This window comes from Chelonoidis abingdonii, chromosome 16, assembly GCF_003597395.2.
Source record: "Chelonoidis abingdonii isolate Lonesome George chromosome 16, CheloAbing_2.0, whole genome shotgun sequence".
NCBI classification, from domain to species: domain Eukaryota; kingdom Metazoa; phylum Chordata; order Testudines; family Testudinidae; genus Chelonoidis; species Chelonoidis abingdonii.
Genome location: NC_133784.1, coordinates 9,423,663 through 9,441,246, shown reverse-complemented (window position 1 = coordinate 9,441,246; position 17,584 = coordinate 9,423,663). Strand labels below are relative to the sequence as shown.

At 43.0% G+C, this 17,584-nt stretch overlaps 1 protein-coding gene across 1 annotated transcript in view; it reads right to left on the bottom strand.

The window, feature by feature from the left end:
* The window catches only part of TMEM273 (transmembrane protein 273), a 43,313-nt gene extending 29,559 nt beyond the window's left edge, over positions 1–13,754 (bottom strand). The window contains exons 1-4 of the mRNA XM_032766651.2: positions 13,605–13,754; positions 8,763–8,816; positions 7,686–7,796; positions 4,816–4,837 (exon numbers count right to left, since the gene is read on the bottom strand). Coding sequence (XP_032622542.1) covers positions 4,816–4,837; positions 7,686–7,796; positions 8,763–8,816; positions 13,605–13,659 — 242 coding nt within the window. The 5' untranslated portion in view covers positions 13,660–13,754. The remainder of the gene's footprint in view (positions 1–4,815; positions 4,838–7,685; positions 7,797–8,762; positions 8,817–13,604) is intronic.
* Positions 13,755–17,584: the final 3,830 nt, after the last annotated feature.

Here is a 17,584-nt window from a genome sequence, read left to right as displayed (position 1 = left end):
ACTGTGTGAGATCCTAATAGCCCATCAGAGAGTTCATATAGTTGCAAGGAGGCCAAAATAGACCAAAGAACCAGCAATCGATATCTCACCCCCATAGGGGAATATGGCAATCAGAAAAAGAAATGACGTTGGACCCCTCTTTATGTCTCATTCAACAAAAATATCTCCTTTAGGGGGTATTGGTCACCACAAAGACTTTACAAAATTAAAGCTGTCCCCAAAGATCTATGTTGGAAGTGTGGGGATGGAGGAGCTACACTTGCATATGTGTTTGGGACGTGCCCAATTGTTTCAAGCTTCTGGGATGGCATTAAGACCTGAATTAACATGGTTCTAGAGACTTTGCTCAAGTTACAGCGGATACCTGCACATTGAGTTGTGCAAACGGCAAACCCCAGAAAAAATTGACTCAGTCTGGGACAGTTTCCTGGCGACTAAAGATCCCTGCAGGCAGTCTGGATAAAAAGCAGGAGATAAATCCCTATGTTCCCTCCTCATCCCCTCTCCTCTTAGGGTATGTCGGCACAGGAGCCGGAAGGTGTCATTTCCAGCTCGAGGAGACATACCAGTACTACCTGTGATTGAGCTAGCATGCTAAAAATAGACATGGAGCAGGAGGGACCAGCTGTCCTGAGTAGAGTTCCAGCTGAAACCCTAGGCACATGCTCAGAGCAGCTAGTCCCCCCTGCTACTCACACTGCACTTGAGCTGTAAATCATACCCGCCAGCTCCAATGAAAGAGCTCTCTTATTATTTGGATATGCTCAAATAAGGAGAAAAGAGGTAGTGAGAGGTTTTTTGTTTTGTTTTGTGAGACAGATGCAGAAGGCAGAGAAGAAAAGTTTGAAACTGATCCTGTCATTTTACAGTTGGCATTTAAAATCCAGGCTTTCCCCAGTGGTATCTAGCCATCAGGATTATTTCCTCTTCAACACTCAGCACACTTTGGATAATATATACACTTGAATTAATATTAATTATGCAAAATGCTATGACATACTAATATAGCTTGGGTAGTATGGTGCAGCAACCATCTGATATTGGTTTGGTGGCCTCAATCCAGTTGGCAATGGTCGCGATAAAACCAATATCACAACTGCCTCCCTCTCTTTGTTTGCAGCCTCACAGCCAGGCCAGGGCCTCAGTGACACTATTTAACTTTTATATGATACTTTTCACCTGTAGGTCTCAGAGCACTTTATAAGGATCAGGGTCATTATCCTCATTTCCAGCTGAGGGCACTGGACATGAAGCTAGGTTAGTGACTGACCCCAGATCAGAAACTCCAGCATCCCAAAATGCTGTGAAATGTGACCGGATCCTGCTTCCATAATGTGAGGAAACAAAATCCTGGATCTCAACAACATTGAACTCTGGGACAGTCAGGATAGGAAGTTGAGCTGTGCGACTCTCATCCATTTGGTTTGTAAGTCAACCTGCCTCATCCTTCCAGCCTGCAGGGAGAAACTTCCCCATCTGTCATGTATGTGTGTGTACAGAAAATATTTGATTAAATTTGAGAAAACTCTGATAGTTGATAACTTTTTGAACTCTACTTGCCCAGAAGTGATTAACATAAAGATTCTCCCAGGCAGTTCAGAGGCTTTGTCCCATATTCTGGTGGGGTGAGGCTATGTCACTGAATCTCTGACGTGTGTTGCTCTCTCTGGTGGCATAGGAAAGGATGGCTACACTTGTTCCTATCCAGAAGAAGGAACATAGGAGCACATTAGCTCTGGATGAACTATGGTTTTCAGTTGAGTTTGGATCTTAACTTGAGTGATAGGCCTAAAGCATGCAACCAAAAAGAATGAGATCACAAGAAAGAGACATTGTCTGTGCTAAACTTGAAGTGACCCTGGAAATACCAGTGTTATCTGATTTAAGGTTTGGGTTGAGATAATAGAAATAAAGAAAAGATGGTTAATTGTGCTCCAGGTGCAGTAAATAATGGTTTTGTTTAGTTAATTATAAATAAATGTATAGTTTAGTAGTTAGAAAGGAATATAGCAAAATGAAATAAGAAGGAAACCAGAGGGCAGGGTTCAACCCTAAAACTCCTAGCTTTAACTAAGGTCCAGTAACTGGCAGTGACATCATTTGTGTATAAAACAACCAGGTTTTCTAGGGGCTCTTTGTTAGAGCTTTTCCTTACCCCTCTGGATAGGGTGACCAGATGTCCCGATTTTATAGGGACAGTCCCACTTTTGGGGTCTTTTTCATAGATAGTCTCCTATTACCCCCCACTCCTGTCTCAATTTTTCACACTTGCTGTCTGGTCACCCTACCTCTGGAGGAGGCTGTGATGGGACAGTACCTCCCAGGCTTGATCCTGTTATGGGTATTTTGGCCAGTGCTTATAACTGAATTACTGTTGGGTACAGAATATGGGTAGATAGGCTGAGTCATGTTAATTCTTAATAAACTGATTAGGTGCTGAGCACTCTGGCGAGGTACTGAGTTCCGCTGACTCCCGTTCAAGACACTAGAAGATCAATGCCTCCCAGCACTGGGTCCATAACATTGCACTGCAGCAGCTAAACACTAAAAAACACAAATCAGATCATGCCTACCCCAGCCATTGCAAGATTGTTATGGTTGTGGGCTGGATTCAAGCTGTAATGGTCAGCAGAGAATACCCCTTGTGGAAGGCAACACCTTACTGGCATAAAGCCAGCATAGCCAACTCTGGTGCCAGCCAACCCCACCATCCCCAGAGTAGGGGGCAGTCTGGGGGCTAGTGGAGCTCCACTCTTCTGATTCTACCCTGGCATAAGTTACAGCAACTCCTAGGTTGCTCTAGCAGATACTGGGGCTGGGCTGACACCAAATCAGGAAGCCTTAACTAGCTCCACAAAGCAGAGAAGCAAATCTTCTGTTTTCATGGATTTTGTTCATTCTGGTTTTAATTGTCCCAGGCAATGGAGCTGCCACAATTTTCCGTGAGAGCCTATTCTACAGTCTAAAAGTTCTCACACAAAAGAGTCTAGTCTCTTGAGGGCTGTAATACTTTGGTCTCAATTCCATTGTTGGGTTTGGTGCAGGGATGCTGGGTGATGCTAGTGGCTTGTGACAGGAGGTCAGACTAGATGATCTGGTTGTCCCTTCTGGCCTTTATGACCCACTCTATGACTCACTCTTAGGAACATAGGAACTGCCATGCTGGGTCAGACCAAGGGTCCATCACGACTATTATCCTGCCTCTGACAATGGTTCCACTAAATAAGGACATTCCACTAGAGAAATAGATCACATTATGAAACAGGACATCAAAATATCTCAAGAGAATCTGCTTCAATACGGCAATAAAATCTCCTCTGACTACATACCTAGTTGTCATCTACTCCTCTCTCCTCCCTTCCTCCTCACACACACACTGGAAACCATACTGGGTATCAGTAAAATTTCTTCCCATACTCAATAGGGACTGCATCCAAAAAGAAATCTTTCCTGAACCCCCTCTTATGGCCGTCCAGTCTTGCAAAGTTCATCGTCAGAAGTAAGCTCCCCATAGACCAGGACGCACCAACTCAAGGCATACCATACCCTGCCAGTACAAGATGCAAAACCTGCAGACGTATCTCCATTGCTGTGATGATCATTACCCTCCACAACATTCTTTCAAGATCTATGGGTCCTACACATGCCTATCACCACACTGGTGTACCTCATCCAGTGCACTAAATGCACCAACAACAGCTATGTGGATGAAACCATACAATCACTATGCTCTCCATTGAACTCGCACAGAAAAATTATAAAAGACAAAAACACCCTTATCACCTGTGGGTGATCACTTCTTACAAAGCAATCACTCCATAGCTGACCTCTCAGCTCTCACCCTCAAAGGAAACCTGCACAACATCTTCACAAGATGAGCCTGGGAGCTTCAATTCATAACTCTGCTGGATACGAAAAACCGTGGACTTAGCAGAGTTTTATGGTTGTGTGGCTCATTACAACAATTTGTAACATCCTGCTGCCTGCTAGCCCTTAATTGCTCACTTCATTGTAAATGGTATCCTCCAATATGTGTGAACCCCTTCTGCTTAACAATCTGTCCCACCTTATATTTTGCTGTGACATTCAGGTTACCTTCTTCAGACCTGAAGAAGAGCTCTGTGAAGCTCGAAAACTTGTCCCTTCCACCAACAGATGTTGGTCCAATAAAAGATATTATTTCACCTACCTTGTCACTCTCAATTGTTTCCATAGCAGTCAGGCACACAACCTGTTCAAGCTTATATTCCCACTAGGCATCTATCTGCATCTTTAGGTGGCTAAATAGAGCTGGTCAGAAAATTTTCTGTGGTAGAATGAAGTTCCATTAAAATAAAAATGATTCACAAAACTGTGTCATTTTTGCTGAAATTTTGTTTTGGAGAAAATGGGGGGAAAGTCCCATTTCAACATTTTCAAAGCAAAACATTTTTATTTTTCCTTTCAAAAGTTTGGTTTGAATTTTGGATTTTGTGTTATGTTATTTATTATAATATCATAGGAAAAAATCATTTAGATTCTGATTTAAAAATATTTTTTTTGCAGAATTTTGAAATTTTGAGATTTTGTTCCTAATCAGACTGAAAATAAATTTTGAAATTCTCAGCAAAATGGAATTTCCATTCTCTGCACAGCTCTACTAAATGCCTTTGGAAATCTCATCCTTAGTGACTTACATGCAGGTTTGTATCCTTTATATATTTCTGTCTCAAGCACCATCACTGTTAGCAGTAATACACGTAGGGAGAGGGGGATTTGTATTTACATTTTGCATGCCAAAACACCACAGAAACTGCTTATAGCAATGACTCTTACCTTTTATCCACTCTGTCTGAATCTGAAGAGAGAACAGTAAGAAAAGGTGGTTATGTGAGATACCAGGGATAGAACTGCAAAGCTGATCAGCCTGTTTAGATTCTAAGGTGAGGGGACCATGAGTACCTAGGTACTATGGCTAAGAAGGGAGATCCACCAAATCTTACAGAGGCAAACTCATTGACATCAAAGGGATTGTTGTCTCACAATGGATAGCAAGATCAAGCCGAATATAATACATTATAATATTCCAAATTCTTTCTGAACCCTTTAATTTGGAACATTTGCTATTCTGCTTCTTCAAGACTGCACATGAGCTAATATCACAGCTCATTCATCAGCCCCAAATGCAGTGAAAAACAATTCTGAGAACAGATACGAGATGATCAGGGAATTAGGAGGAATGGGCATGATTTTTTTAAAGCTGTTATATATATAGCAGCAATAAGAGAAATTTAGGCCTCTGCCCTTAACAGCAAATCTTCAGTGTCTATACAGAGTAAAGTAGGCTGCCTAAGTTCTCCTTTAAAAGACCCACATTTACACTAAGTAGCATAGAATCAAGTTACCTACCTTAGAAGAAAGGGGTGAGATCCTAGCAGGATCTGACCCTGTAGTTTCAGACAGTCTATTGCCACTCTGAAGGTGATGCCACTAAACCAATGGTTTTCAACCTGTGGTCCACGAACTCCTGGCGGACCACAGACTATGTCTAAGGAGTCCGCAAAAGGTTGTCATTACCATACAGCTGTGGTCTTCAACTTGTGCGGGGTGGGCCACAGACTGTGTCTAAGATTTCCAAAGGATCTGCACCGTCATTCAAAATGTTTTATGGGTCCGCAAATGAAAAAAAGTTGAAAACCACTTGAGTTAAGCCCCTGTACTGAGGTAGCTGGTGGGGCTGGTGTTGGAGCTACTTGTCCTGCAGTGCTATTGACCTAACAGGCTTAGGTGGCTGCCACGTTGGCAAAGCCTTTACCTCTGTTGATTGCATGAGGATTACCACAGTGTTCCAACCACAGAAGCAAATGTTTTCAAATGCAGGCTATGGATGGCCAATCAAATACCTAGCCATGCTCTCATTCTTTCTCTCTGTGAACATTCCAAGGTCTTTCAGAATATTTTCCTTTTTAATACGTGGCATGGTTTTCATGGCACAAACTGACTACCCTTCATCTAAACAGAGGCTAGATTAGCATCAGTTCCCTGCATGACTGACAAATTGTGCTTCACCTGGAATTCATCACAGAAATGTCATTAAAGAGAGTACCTGCTTGGGTCCCGGGCCCCACAATAATTACATTACCATCAAGGGGGGCGGGGGGGCTTTTATTTGTTTTTCCATGATCACATTACATTAAATTGCATCATGACTCCATTTTGTGCTATAATGCAATTCAAGATGCCTTTTTTTTTTTTTTTTTATAGAAGGTGGATTGGGAAAGATTAAAAATCAATATTTTGTAGTTCAAGACAACACGAGTTTTCAGGCTATGAAGCTGAGAAGGTTTTTTTTTTTCCCCCAAGGATTCCCTCAGCTGTGGAGTGTCTGGATATGGGATACTGGTTTAGACCCAGTTCTGCAGTGCTTGGGACATAAGACCTCCAAGAAAAATCCAGGATACTGGATGAAGGGGTTGCTGGTGATTCAGCAGGCAATGTGTCTCCCCTCTAACCCATGCTCTGGCGATTGGAGGTGCTGACAAGTAAAACTGAGCTCCTGAGATCGTGTTCTCTTTAAAAATCCCATGGGTCTCTTTGCAAGACTAGGGCTGTTCAGACTGGTATTCTGGAAAAATATTTTCTGCTGCCTTATCTCTCACTATAGTTGCAGCAGGGTTTGGTATTCCTCTTAATTCCTTGTTCTCAACTTCTGTGGAGTGTTGCTGTGTGCTGTTATCACATCCTGCACCAGAGCTGATTGCATTTCAACAGTGGGAGAAATTATCTCTTTCTTTACTCTGTGTTTTAGTTCATAAAGCATTTTGGAATCTGGGTTGAGAGGTGCTCTGTGCAGAGGATGTATGCCAATGAGGCACACTCTGCCCCCAGGGAAGTCAATGGGTCAACATCTCCCCACAGGGAAGTGAGAGGGGCAAATTATGCTCTCATTTAAAGTGCTGTATATTCACATGAAAGGGGGCAGTTTCCGCTCAGTTTCACTTTAAGATTTTGGGTTTGAACTCAACACTCTGAGCGGCCTATGAAGCTGTGTGGTCTGAAACCAAAGGAAGTGTGGGTTCCAAGATCTATGAACTGAGACCACAGAGCTTTTCTCTGCCCTAAATAATGCAGCCAGTAAAAGCATGCATTCCTGCAGCAACTGGCATCCCAGAGAACCCAACAGCATCTTACAAGCCAAGGTCCTGTTCCTGCTCTCATTAGAAGCCAGTGGGAGTTTTGCCAGGCATATACCTTTATGGAAGTTACAGGAATCAGACAGTGCCTTCTGAGTAGGAAGGGCGGAACCGGTACAGTGGGGAAAGCGAAAATTCTGGTCAGGATGCTTGTGCAGGCCCCTACTCATAGCTAACATGCCATGGGATCGTTAACGTATATGCAGAGCAGAAAGAGCCGTTTTTAAAAAAGTCTCCTCCAATATGCAATGCAGTTTATTTCCCTTGGAAAGCTGAGTTGACATGTCAGGATTCAAATTTGGGTATCTATGGATACCAGGGATTTCAAATCTGAAATTCACACCCCTTTTCAAACACAATTCCCTTTGCAGCTCCACCCAGCAGGTACTCTGCTCTTACTATACACAGATCTACTCTGACTAAAGGAGCAGAGTAATGGAGTTTAGCTTTGCTCTGTTGATGAGTGAGAAGAATTTCCCTCTAAGTCAGAAAGCAAGAGTATGTTTCTCTTACCTACAAAATCATTGTCAGTCAATTGCCTTTTGATCATGCAGATCTTTAGTGCTAAAAAACCAATTGCTAGGAAGACTCCAAGGGTAACTCCTATGATAACATACTTGGGGTCTGCAAGGAGAAATGAAAATAAGTCACTGAATACACATTATTAAATAATAAAATATTTGGTCTTTTGGGAGTGTGGGGGGACATAGGACAAAGATTCCAACATTAATCTGAGCCTTATTCTTGGCAAATGGCGGCTGCATTAGTTCTCCCACGTTAGAATAAGTTGAATGTGTTGGGTTAGCTAGTGACCCTTCTCTGCCGCACACCCACAGTGCTAATTCACACCTCCCAGTCCCACAGTAGAACTGTGCTCATTGGGGGACCCAGGGCAGGTTGCTGAACTTTGTGAGCCAGTGAGTAAATGAACGACCTTCAGTAAGACCTGGGGTCGGTAGGATAGCTCACATGGGCTAGAGATGAGGCTGGTGGCTTGTACTTCAGGAGACAAGGGTGCTGTTCCTGACTTTGCCATTGGCATCCCATGTGACCTTGTCTATTTGGATTGTAAGGTCTTTGGGGCAGGGACTGTCTGCAACTGTGTATTTTGTACAGCACATAACATAATGGGGCATCCAGCTGGTTTGGGGCCTAGCTGCTACGTTAATATTAATAGTAATTTAAAAAGCCAGGTTATGGCATCACTATGCGTAATGTCTATTTCAGTTTTAATTATAATCATATTTCCTGGAATACTAGTAGGTGGCTTTGTAAAAGTCAGGAAGGCTTGGCGCCGGGAGCCCCCAACTCAACAACTCTGCTATTCGAATTTTTGCTGAAGGGAGAGAGCAGCATTTTTAGATATGACTTACAAAGCACATGATGGTTCTACTCTGTTTAAAATCAAACTCTGAAACCTGTATACTGCCACTGTTCATAGTCTCTGGGGTTCCAGTCTGCATTCTCGTTGCTCTAATTAAAACAGAAAAAGTCTAAAATCTTTGAAATATAGTTGTTGCTGTTACTGTATTTTCTTAAGTTTCTGGCTCCCACCCCTGTACAGACAGTAACATTCTGAGATGGACTCACCTATTACCTCCTCCTCAGATGTTCCAGAGGCAGAGACCTTTGCTCTCCAAAAATCTGAAATAAAAGTGATTTGGCTTGTCAGAATATATAGGCGAATGTATTGTATCCTGCTAGTGACTGTACTTAAATACAGCTGAAACGAATCATGCTAGGATACAACATATGATCATGTGATCAATTAATAGCCGTACATAGGGCTTATAAATGGATCTAAGGCCTTGTAGAGCAGAGATGCATTTTCAGAATGATATTTAATGGGGACATCCCTGAGGAACTGGCATCTGCCTTTCCATTCCACAAGTCTGTAGGCTGCATGCAGGAGACATAACTCTGAAATGTTGTTATTCCCACTGGAAACAAAAGAGAGATTTCAAATCTGACGACTCTATTAAAATATTTTGGGAAAGGCAGATTCACTCATAGCAACCCTTCCCAGGCAAAACATTTGCTCCGGTCCTGCCTAAGCCATGTCTCCAGGCTTCAGCATGAAATTGCTGACAGAGGGAAAATGTGATGATGCGAGAGGGAACTTTTCAGAACCCTCAGCCCCAACCTCCCACTTCATCATAGAGCCGCTTGCCAAGTTCCTCCTTTCCCACAAAGCCATGTGCGGCCTACATTCTGAGCTATCAGCTTCTGCAAAACAGAAAATACCTACTGTTTTTCATGGACAATTTCAAAGGGGAAAAAAATTAACATTTCCCACTAAACAAAAAGTTCACAATTTCCCCCTGCCTCTCCAGTTTTTGGTCTTTCATTGAAAATTTCATATGAAATGAAAATTTTCTGCAAAAACTTTGGTTTAGGAAAAAAAGCCATTTTTGCTAGAACATTTCCAACTAGCGCTGCTCAGAATAACACTAATGGTCCCTGATGGCATCAGGCACACAGACACTGAGATGGGATTTTTATGGAGATTTAGTGATTGACAATGGATTTATGCTGGAACAAATGCAACCCTGCATATTAAGGCTTCAGAAAATGTTGAGATTGGCTTTAAAAATCATGAGATTTTAAGCCATATAAATGTAAGATTCTTTTTGAGCCCTCAGTGTTCACATTTTAAAACTTTATTCTGCAGTCAGGAGGGCTGTAAACTTACTTTTAAAAAATGATTTGTTTTCCTACTGTAGTCACATGATTCTAGGAGCTGAGGCTTCATGAAAAAAACCTCTGATAAACCTGCAAGAGTGGACAACACTGCATGACCAGTGTCCCGGTTACAAAAAAGGAAATTAAAACGATGTTGAAAGGCTCTGAGGGAGGAAAGGGTGTGGAACACTTAGGTTTTAATTTAGAAACCAAAGAACTAAATTAATTCGCTTTGCTTTAGCATGTGAACTTATTTCATTATAAATATATAAAAAGCCTTCTTTCTACCCATCCCCTTAATTATTCTTTCTGCTCATATGAAGAATGTTTTAAATTCAAACATAATAAAAGTAATATTGTATTACTTCTATTATCCTAATGATCATAATACAGAGACCTTCATGTCTGCTTTCTAATGGAATTAAACTGGTGGTGGATTATGTGTTTTATGGCAGGAATCATATTTTACATGGCATATTTCAGGTAGGTCAGTTTAATATATAGAGATTTAATTATTAGTTTCTTTTTAAAAAGGGAGGGACGGAGGCCTCTGCAAGCCCATAGGAATTGGGATGATGCTTTCAATTCATACGCTTCAATATAGATTTGATTAAGATTTAGTAATAGCTAGTGGGTGCTGTTTAAATACCATTTGTTTTCTGAGTTTAATTTCACTGATAGATATATAAAACAATCGGGTTGTTTTCTTTCACATGACAAGAGTTGTGTCATGGAGCCCACTCCTGAAACCATGCGTTGCTTGCATGTTTGTTGCAACCCACAAAATCAGCTTTGGTTTGTTGAAATGTTTGCAACTTCTCAGCAGAAAGGGGATAGAATGGAGGAAATAGTTTTGAATTCTCCTCAAATTCTGGAGAAGTCCAGATCCAACTTTACAACTGGCTGCCATCTCCATAATGTGCCAAACATAACTCCCAGATCTGAATCCCCCATAATTTTGGAAATAGTTAGATCTTGATCATAACTTCTTTGCAACTTTACAGAACTATCTCTGGTTTTGAGCGACTGCTGGACCATTTTCCAGCAAACTTGGGCCAACTGATAGTCCCTCATCCTGTTCCCTTCACTACCCAACTCATGTGCAATATGCAATTTGCACAATAATGCAAATGTACTGTTATTTATTTGTATTGCGGTGGTACCCAGGAGTCCCTGTCATGGATCAGGATCCCCTTGTGCTTGGAAAACACAGAATAGAAAGATAGTCCCTGCCCCAAAGAGCTCACAATCTGTCTTATGAGGGTTTAACTCAGCAGCTTTAACTGAGTGTTGCTCTACGTTCTTGTTGAACCTGAAATCCAGCCTGACATTCGTGTGAAACCACCCGACTTGAAAGAAAAGGAAAAGGGTTGACTATGTGAGACCTGCATTTCCAGTCTAGATGGACTGCATTTTAGATTAAAGAAAACAACAAAGAAAGAACAAATGCAATGTCTCCATGAGGGGGACCAAAGCATCTCTGTCTGTAAGAACCTCCACTGTGAGTGCTCTCCCCACCCCAGCAGATCTTAAATATAAAGGGGCAGAATACCGAGAACAGAATCATAGCTAAATGCCCCACACTGTGAACTGATGCAATGTGAAATGGCCCCTTGGGTACAGCTCTGCTGGTGAATTTCACTGTGTATGTGTGCCCCTGGGCCAAGGTGCAGAGAAAACTATGGCTCTGTGGTGCGCTGTGATGTGCGGACTGGTGCTGGAGGAAACATCAATAGTTCATCCCTCACATCTCAGTGCTGAACAATAACATGAAAAATAAACCATGTCAAATGTTCCCACGTCATCATCTGGCCATGAATTGTATCAATATGATGTCTCATCTCTCACAGCGATCAGCACTTTCTCCAGCCTCTTTTCTCCTGTCATTTTCTAGTCCCTTGAGAACTTTTTCCTTTTTACCTTTTCAGATCTCTCCCTCCCTCCCAGTCTTCACAGCATTCCAGCAATCAACAGAGGCCTCGTGGCATCTCAGTAGCCACCACTGGCATGTGATCAATGCTGTTAGTGCTGAGGAAAGCAAGTGGGTGGAAGGGGAGAGAGCGGCAGAGTCCTGGAAAATTGAGAGGGGGGGTGCAGGGAAAGGCAGACAGCAAACCTTGAGTGGGCAGACAACTCTGGAGACAAATATAGACTATCCGATGGAGATGAAGGGGAGAGAGAAATCCAGGGGGGATGGAAATCATTCCTGAGCTATTAGAAAAAGGAAAATATTTGGGCTAGGTACGATGGCATTTGCACACCAAGAATACAACAGCTAGACTAGTGGGTTGGTTCATGAGTCAGGAACTGCTGATGTCCAGGCAAACTTCCTTCTTCATCATTATGGGCCATATGTTAACACCCACCCAGAGACAGGAATCTGGGCCCCTCCCTAGCTTTATCTGCACTGGAGAGATGTGGCATTGGCTACAGCAGCACAAGTAACACACACACACCCTGTTAACGCCCCTTGCATCTTCTCCAAAGGATTTACAGTGCTGCATGGTGCCACTGCAATGGAGCAAGTCTCAGTGCAGTGCTGTGTGGAGGGCAGTTGAACTAGAACAGGGTAGGAAACCTATGGCACGCGTGCCAAAGGCGGCACGTGAGCTGATTTTCAGTGGTACTCACACTGCCCAGGTCCTGGCCACTGGTCCGGGGGGCTCTGCATTTTAATTTAATTTTAAATGAAGCTTCTTAAATATTTTAAAAACCTTATTTACTTTACATACAACAATCGTTTCGTTATATATTATAGACTTATAGAAAGAGATCTTCTAAAAACATTAAAATGTATTACTGGCACTTGAAACCTTAAATCAGAGTGAAAAAATGAAGACTCGGCACACTACTTCTGAAAGGTTGCCGACTCCTGAACTAGAATGATCTGCGTGCACATGTAGGACTGCTGCAAGCTGCACTGGGGTAACTCTCTGAGGCTGTATGAGACTAATGAGTTTCCTGTGATTACTCCCATTGAGATGGAGGGCTGGGGCGTGTTCCCCTGCAAGGGCTGCTGCCTCCAGTAGCAGCAGATGACTCCCCAATCCCGTAAATCAATAGAAACAAGACTAATCTGCATATTGGCTGGGTGTTTTTGCATGAGCTGCAGACTCTGCTCTGCCCCTTCTTAGTAGGGCTCTTCCTGACACGTCCCCTCAATGTGCCTCAGTGTCCCCATGTGTAAAATGGGGCTGGATAATCTTAGCCCATCTCATGAGAGGGCTGTTGTGAGAGCAAATGTGCCTGATGCTGGCAGATGCTCTGAGAACACCTAGGAAACTTTATGTCCTGCATGTCCAGAGTGGGCATGTGAATTGCTAAGCAAGGTATACGGAGAGGTAAGAAAGGGGCTTGCACACAGAATGCACATAGACTATTGCTTTTTAAATACACTGTAAGTGAAACCCCTAGGAGAACACTCTGCAGCCATCAGCTATCTCACCAGCAAAGAAGCAGGTATGTAACTGAACTGTGCCTTTTGTTTTGTCATGTCCGATCCCTCATATATCTGCTGCACTCCAGTATGAAACTCTGCCTAGAAAGCTCAGCAAAATAACACCACTCCCTTGATAAATATTCCCTTTCCACTTTGCACAGAAATAAACTTTAAAACTCAGCACATGCATAATGCAGCTGAGGAACAAACAGCACCAGCATGCTCAAGACATAAACAGTATAGCAGCACCCCACCACTTAAATATTTAGCCTGTGAAAAGAAAGGGAAAGGAAATACATTGGATCACTTACGTAAGAGAAGCAGAAACGTAGTTAGGACAGGAATCCAGCTTGTCAGGAGGATCATTGTACCTTTCAGTGACCCAACAATTTCACCTAAGCTTGCTGGATTTCTTTCTTTTGTAGTGTGGAAAAACAACCACCAACTCAGGTCACGTGTTTGTGATAGGAAACAGCCGCCACATCCTGAGTGTATGTTTGCAAATATATCAGTTCCCTTTTTTGGATTTAAAAAGTAGCAATGAAGTCCCTGCTTGAAAGTGTGGCATGGAAATGATGCCTTGCAAACAGCCTCAGGCCAATACAGAACTCTTGCTTATTTAGCATAACCTGATGTACCAACAAGTTTTTCCCCAAATCAATGACTGAACTGCAAACACTAACAGTAGTGAAATGGTCTTTGCAATAGTCTTTTAAATCTAGAGGACTGTGACTCTGTCATGTGGGGTTGCCCTGGTTCAGATTTAATAATAGCCATCTACCAGAAACTCCCTGAATGCTGCCAAATATTTGGAGCTCAGCTTTAACTATTTCATATATTCTTTAAAGAGACAAATCGGAGCCACTAGGTCTACATCCAGATCTTAACCCCTCCCAGTCCCCTGCACTCAGGGCAGGACTAATTATTATCTAGACCAGGAGTCTCAAACATGTGGCCCGCCGAGCTATTTGTTGCAACCCGCCAAGCTCCCCACTCCCCTCCTGTCCCCCCAGAGTTATTTCCTTCGGCCACCAAGCTCCCCTCACCCACTGACCCCCACAGCACGCTGCGTCCCCGCTCCTCTGCCTACCTCCAGGTGCTTCCTGCCGCCAAACAGCTGTTTGGTGGCGCTTAGCGCTTTCAAGGAGTGATGGGGGAGAAGCAGGGAGCCACGCGCTCAGGGGAGGAGGTGGGGCAGGGGCAGGGATTTGGGGAAGGGATTGGAATAGGGGCAGGAGGTGGAGTTAGGGGGGGAACTTTGGGGAAGGAGTTGGAATGGGGGTGGGAAAGGGATAGGAAAAGGTGGGGTAGGGGCAGGGCCTCATGGAAGGGATGGAATGGGAGTGGGGAGAGTTTTTGTACCCTTGTATGAAAAGGTGTCAGTGATGTGGCCCTTGGGTCAATGTACTAGTTCTCATGTGGCCCTTGTGGTGATTTGAGTTTGAGATCCCTGATCTAGACCATCCCTAGCAGGTCTACCATATTCTTAGAAAATTCCAGTATGGAATCCACAATCTCCCTAGGCAATTTATTCCAGTGCTTAACCACCTGACAGTTGGGAAGTTTTTCCTAATGCCCAATGTCCTAATGACAGGGACAGGATTCATACAGGAGCAGGAGTATTCTCTTTTCTTCACCTTCCCTCACCTGGGCATCTCTGTCTAACCACAGCCTTTTGGGGAAATCCCTTGGGCCTACTCCAAGAATCTTAGGACTTTCAGTGCTGCAGCAGTGACAGTGAATAGAATAGTGGAGAGATAGAACCTGTTTATGCATACAGGAAACGAGGCGTATCTTGATCTCCAGGGTGTGGCATCACATAGGTCTAGTTTACACAAAAAATGCACACCTTTAACTAAAGCTGGGTTTTGCACCAGTTTAATATAACAAGTGTGGATGCTCTTAAATGGATTTAAACCTAGACTTTATTTCATCCTGTACAGGTGCTTATCCTGGCCACTTCACTGTAGTATCTGACCACTCTCCACTCATGCATTAAGTGAGGTTCCTAATGTCTGGCACCTGGGATTCATTCTCTCTCATGCTTTCCCTAGGGGGAGAATTGTGGGTGCAATGGCATATTTTGTTTGGGTAGGGTTGGTTTCTGTTGTTTGTTTTGTTCTTTAATTTTTTAATCAGTTTTATTTGTATCGGTAAATATAGAGACACAAGCTTGTCTGACATGACCCATTTTAAATCCAGATAAGAGGATTCAAACTGAGGTTTTGTAATGGGGTGACTAATTTAGATTCAAAACTGATTTTAATTAACCCAGTGCAACTTCTGCATGTAGACAAGGCCTTAAAGTCAGGCAGGAGATTCTGTCCCTGGTTTAAAGTATGTCCATTTTTTGGCAGAGCTCACAGATATACCACAGGCCAGAGAATCTCACCCAGTTGAACCCAATAATTGTGTTTGACTAACACAAATCTTCCAGAAAGTCTTGATTTGAAGGCATCAAGAAATGGAAACTCCACCACATCCCTTAGGAGTTTGTTCCAGCGATTAATCACCTTCACTATAAAATGTATGCCGGATTTCTCATTTTAATTCATCTTTCTTTAACGTCCAGCTATTGGTTCTTGCTGTGCCTTTCTCTACTAGGTTAAAGACCCCTTTAGCACCTCATATTTTCTCCCTGTGATGTTACTTATACTCCATAATCAAGTCATCTCTCAATTTTCTTGATGCTACAGACTGAGGAGCATCCCAGATAAAGAAATCTCATGCCTTTTTATTTCACACTGCAGAGCAGTGCTACCAGATACCCTGCCCTCAACAGACTTTCAGCATCTTGGGGTTGAAAGAAGCATCTGGTCATTCAGACAGTCCCATGGCTTGAACCCAGACTCCAAACAGTTTGAGATTTGGCTGTCACTTAATTCCACGCCAGGAGAAATTCCTCTAACACAGTTGATGGATGAGTGTCAGGCAGTGACAGATATGTGGGGTGGAGTCATGGGGGGATGGAAAATCTGATTTCAGTACTAAGATTTGCTCTCATCATTTCCTAGCCTGGACGTTTTATGGGTTCTGAAACTTATCTTAAAATAGCTCTTATCAAAAACAATTGATTGCCAGATAGACCCAGGTCCTAGAGAACAGAAAGAGAAATAGGCAGATGCATCTTCATTCCCTTTCCGAATGGATTCCAGTAATGAAGAGACATGCACAGTTAGGATTCAGAATGATGTCTGGGTGGAGTTGGGGTTCTTACTCACAACACCTTATCCACTTCACTGCTCTTTCAAGGAGACAGTACACAGCAGCTTATTGCCTTAACTGGGGTTAACAAACACTCTATTTCAATCAAAGCTCTGAGCTGGTTTCTAGTAAAAGTAAAGTACGTTTATTAATAAAAGAATGCAGGATATCCAGTCTAAGGACTAAAGATAGAAATGGTTATCAACAAACAAAAGGGAGCATATGCATCTAAACCTTCAGTCTAATTTAACAGACCAGAGTACTTTGTTCAAACAACTTTCCCACCAGTTATTCTTGCAGCATGGCAGCAGTTTTACTTAGCCAAGACCCTTCACAGAACTCCTAGTGCTCAGTTTCTTTCCCCCTCGCTTTATAGTCCAGTAAACCTTTGAAATGTATTCTTCAAAAAGTAAGCCCAGACAAGTTTCTCTGTCCTGCTGGGATGGAGATGCCATGCTGTCTTCTACCATGCTTCTGAGCTTTGTTTACTTCATATGTAAATATACCTTCATGGTCTCTGCTGGAGGACCAGGCTGGTCAGACAAGCAAATCCTCATTCCTCTGTTTAGGGCAGACTGGATTATGCACTGCTTGCCAAACAAACAATTCTAGCACATAGTTATAACTCTTTGTACACACCCCACATAGTGATTTTTGGGACCAACGTGTCACTGGTTTGTGTACATGATACCTTGCAAGACACCTTTTAGATACAGATTATGACACCAGTGTGTTAGGTGTAGTGAGTGTTTCAGGCCTGGCAAGGGTTGCTGACACAGAGCAATGAACTGCCAACAGGCCTCTGTGGCCCAGTAGGATCCAGCAGCTTCAGAGAAGGGAGCCTGAACTGGGGATGTGTAGTAAGACTTTCCTGTGCTCAAGAGAGTGAAGAGGCCACCTCTAGATCAGAAGTTCTCAAACTAGGGGGGCAGGCCCAGCGGAAGCAGGCAGGAACATATTCTGGGAGGAGACCTTATTGTGCACATTTTACACAGCTATGACTATCTAGCAAAGCTGATTCCTCCTGCCCTATCTGATCCTCAGATGGCACTGTGCATTTGACTCTAGATGGGTCTGTGCATTTTGA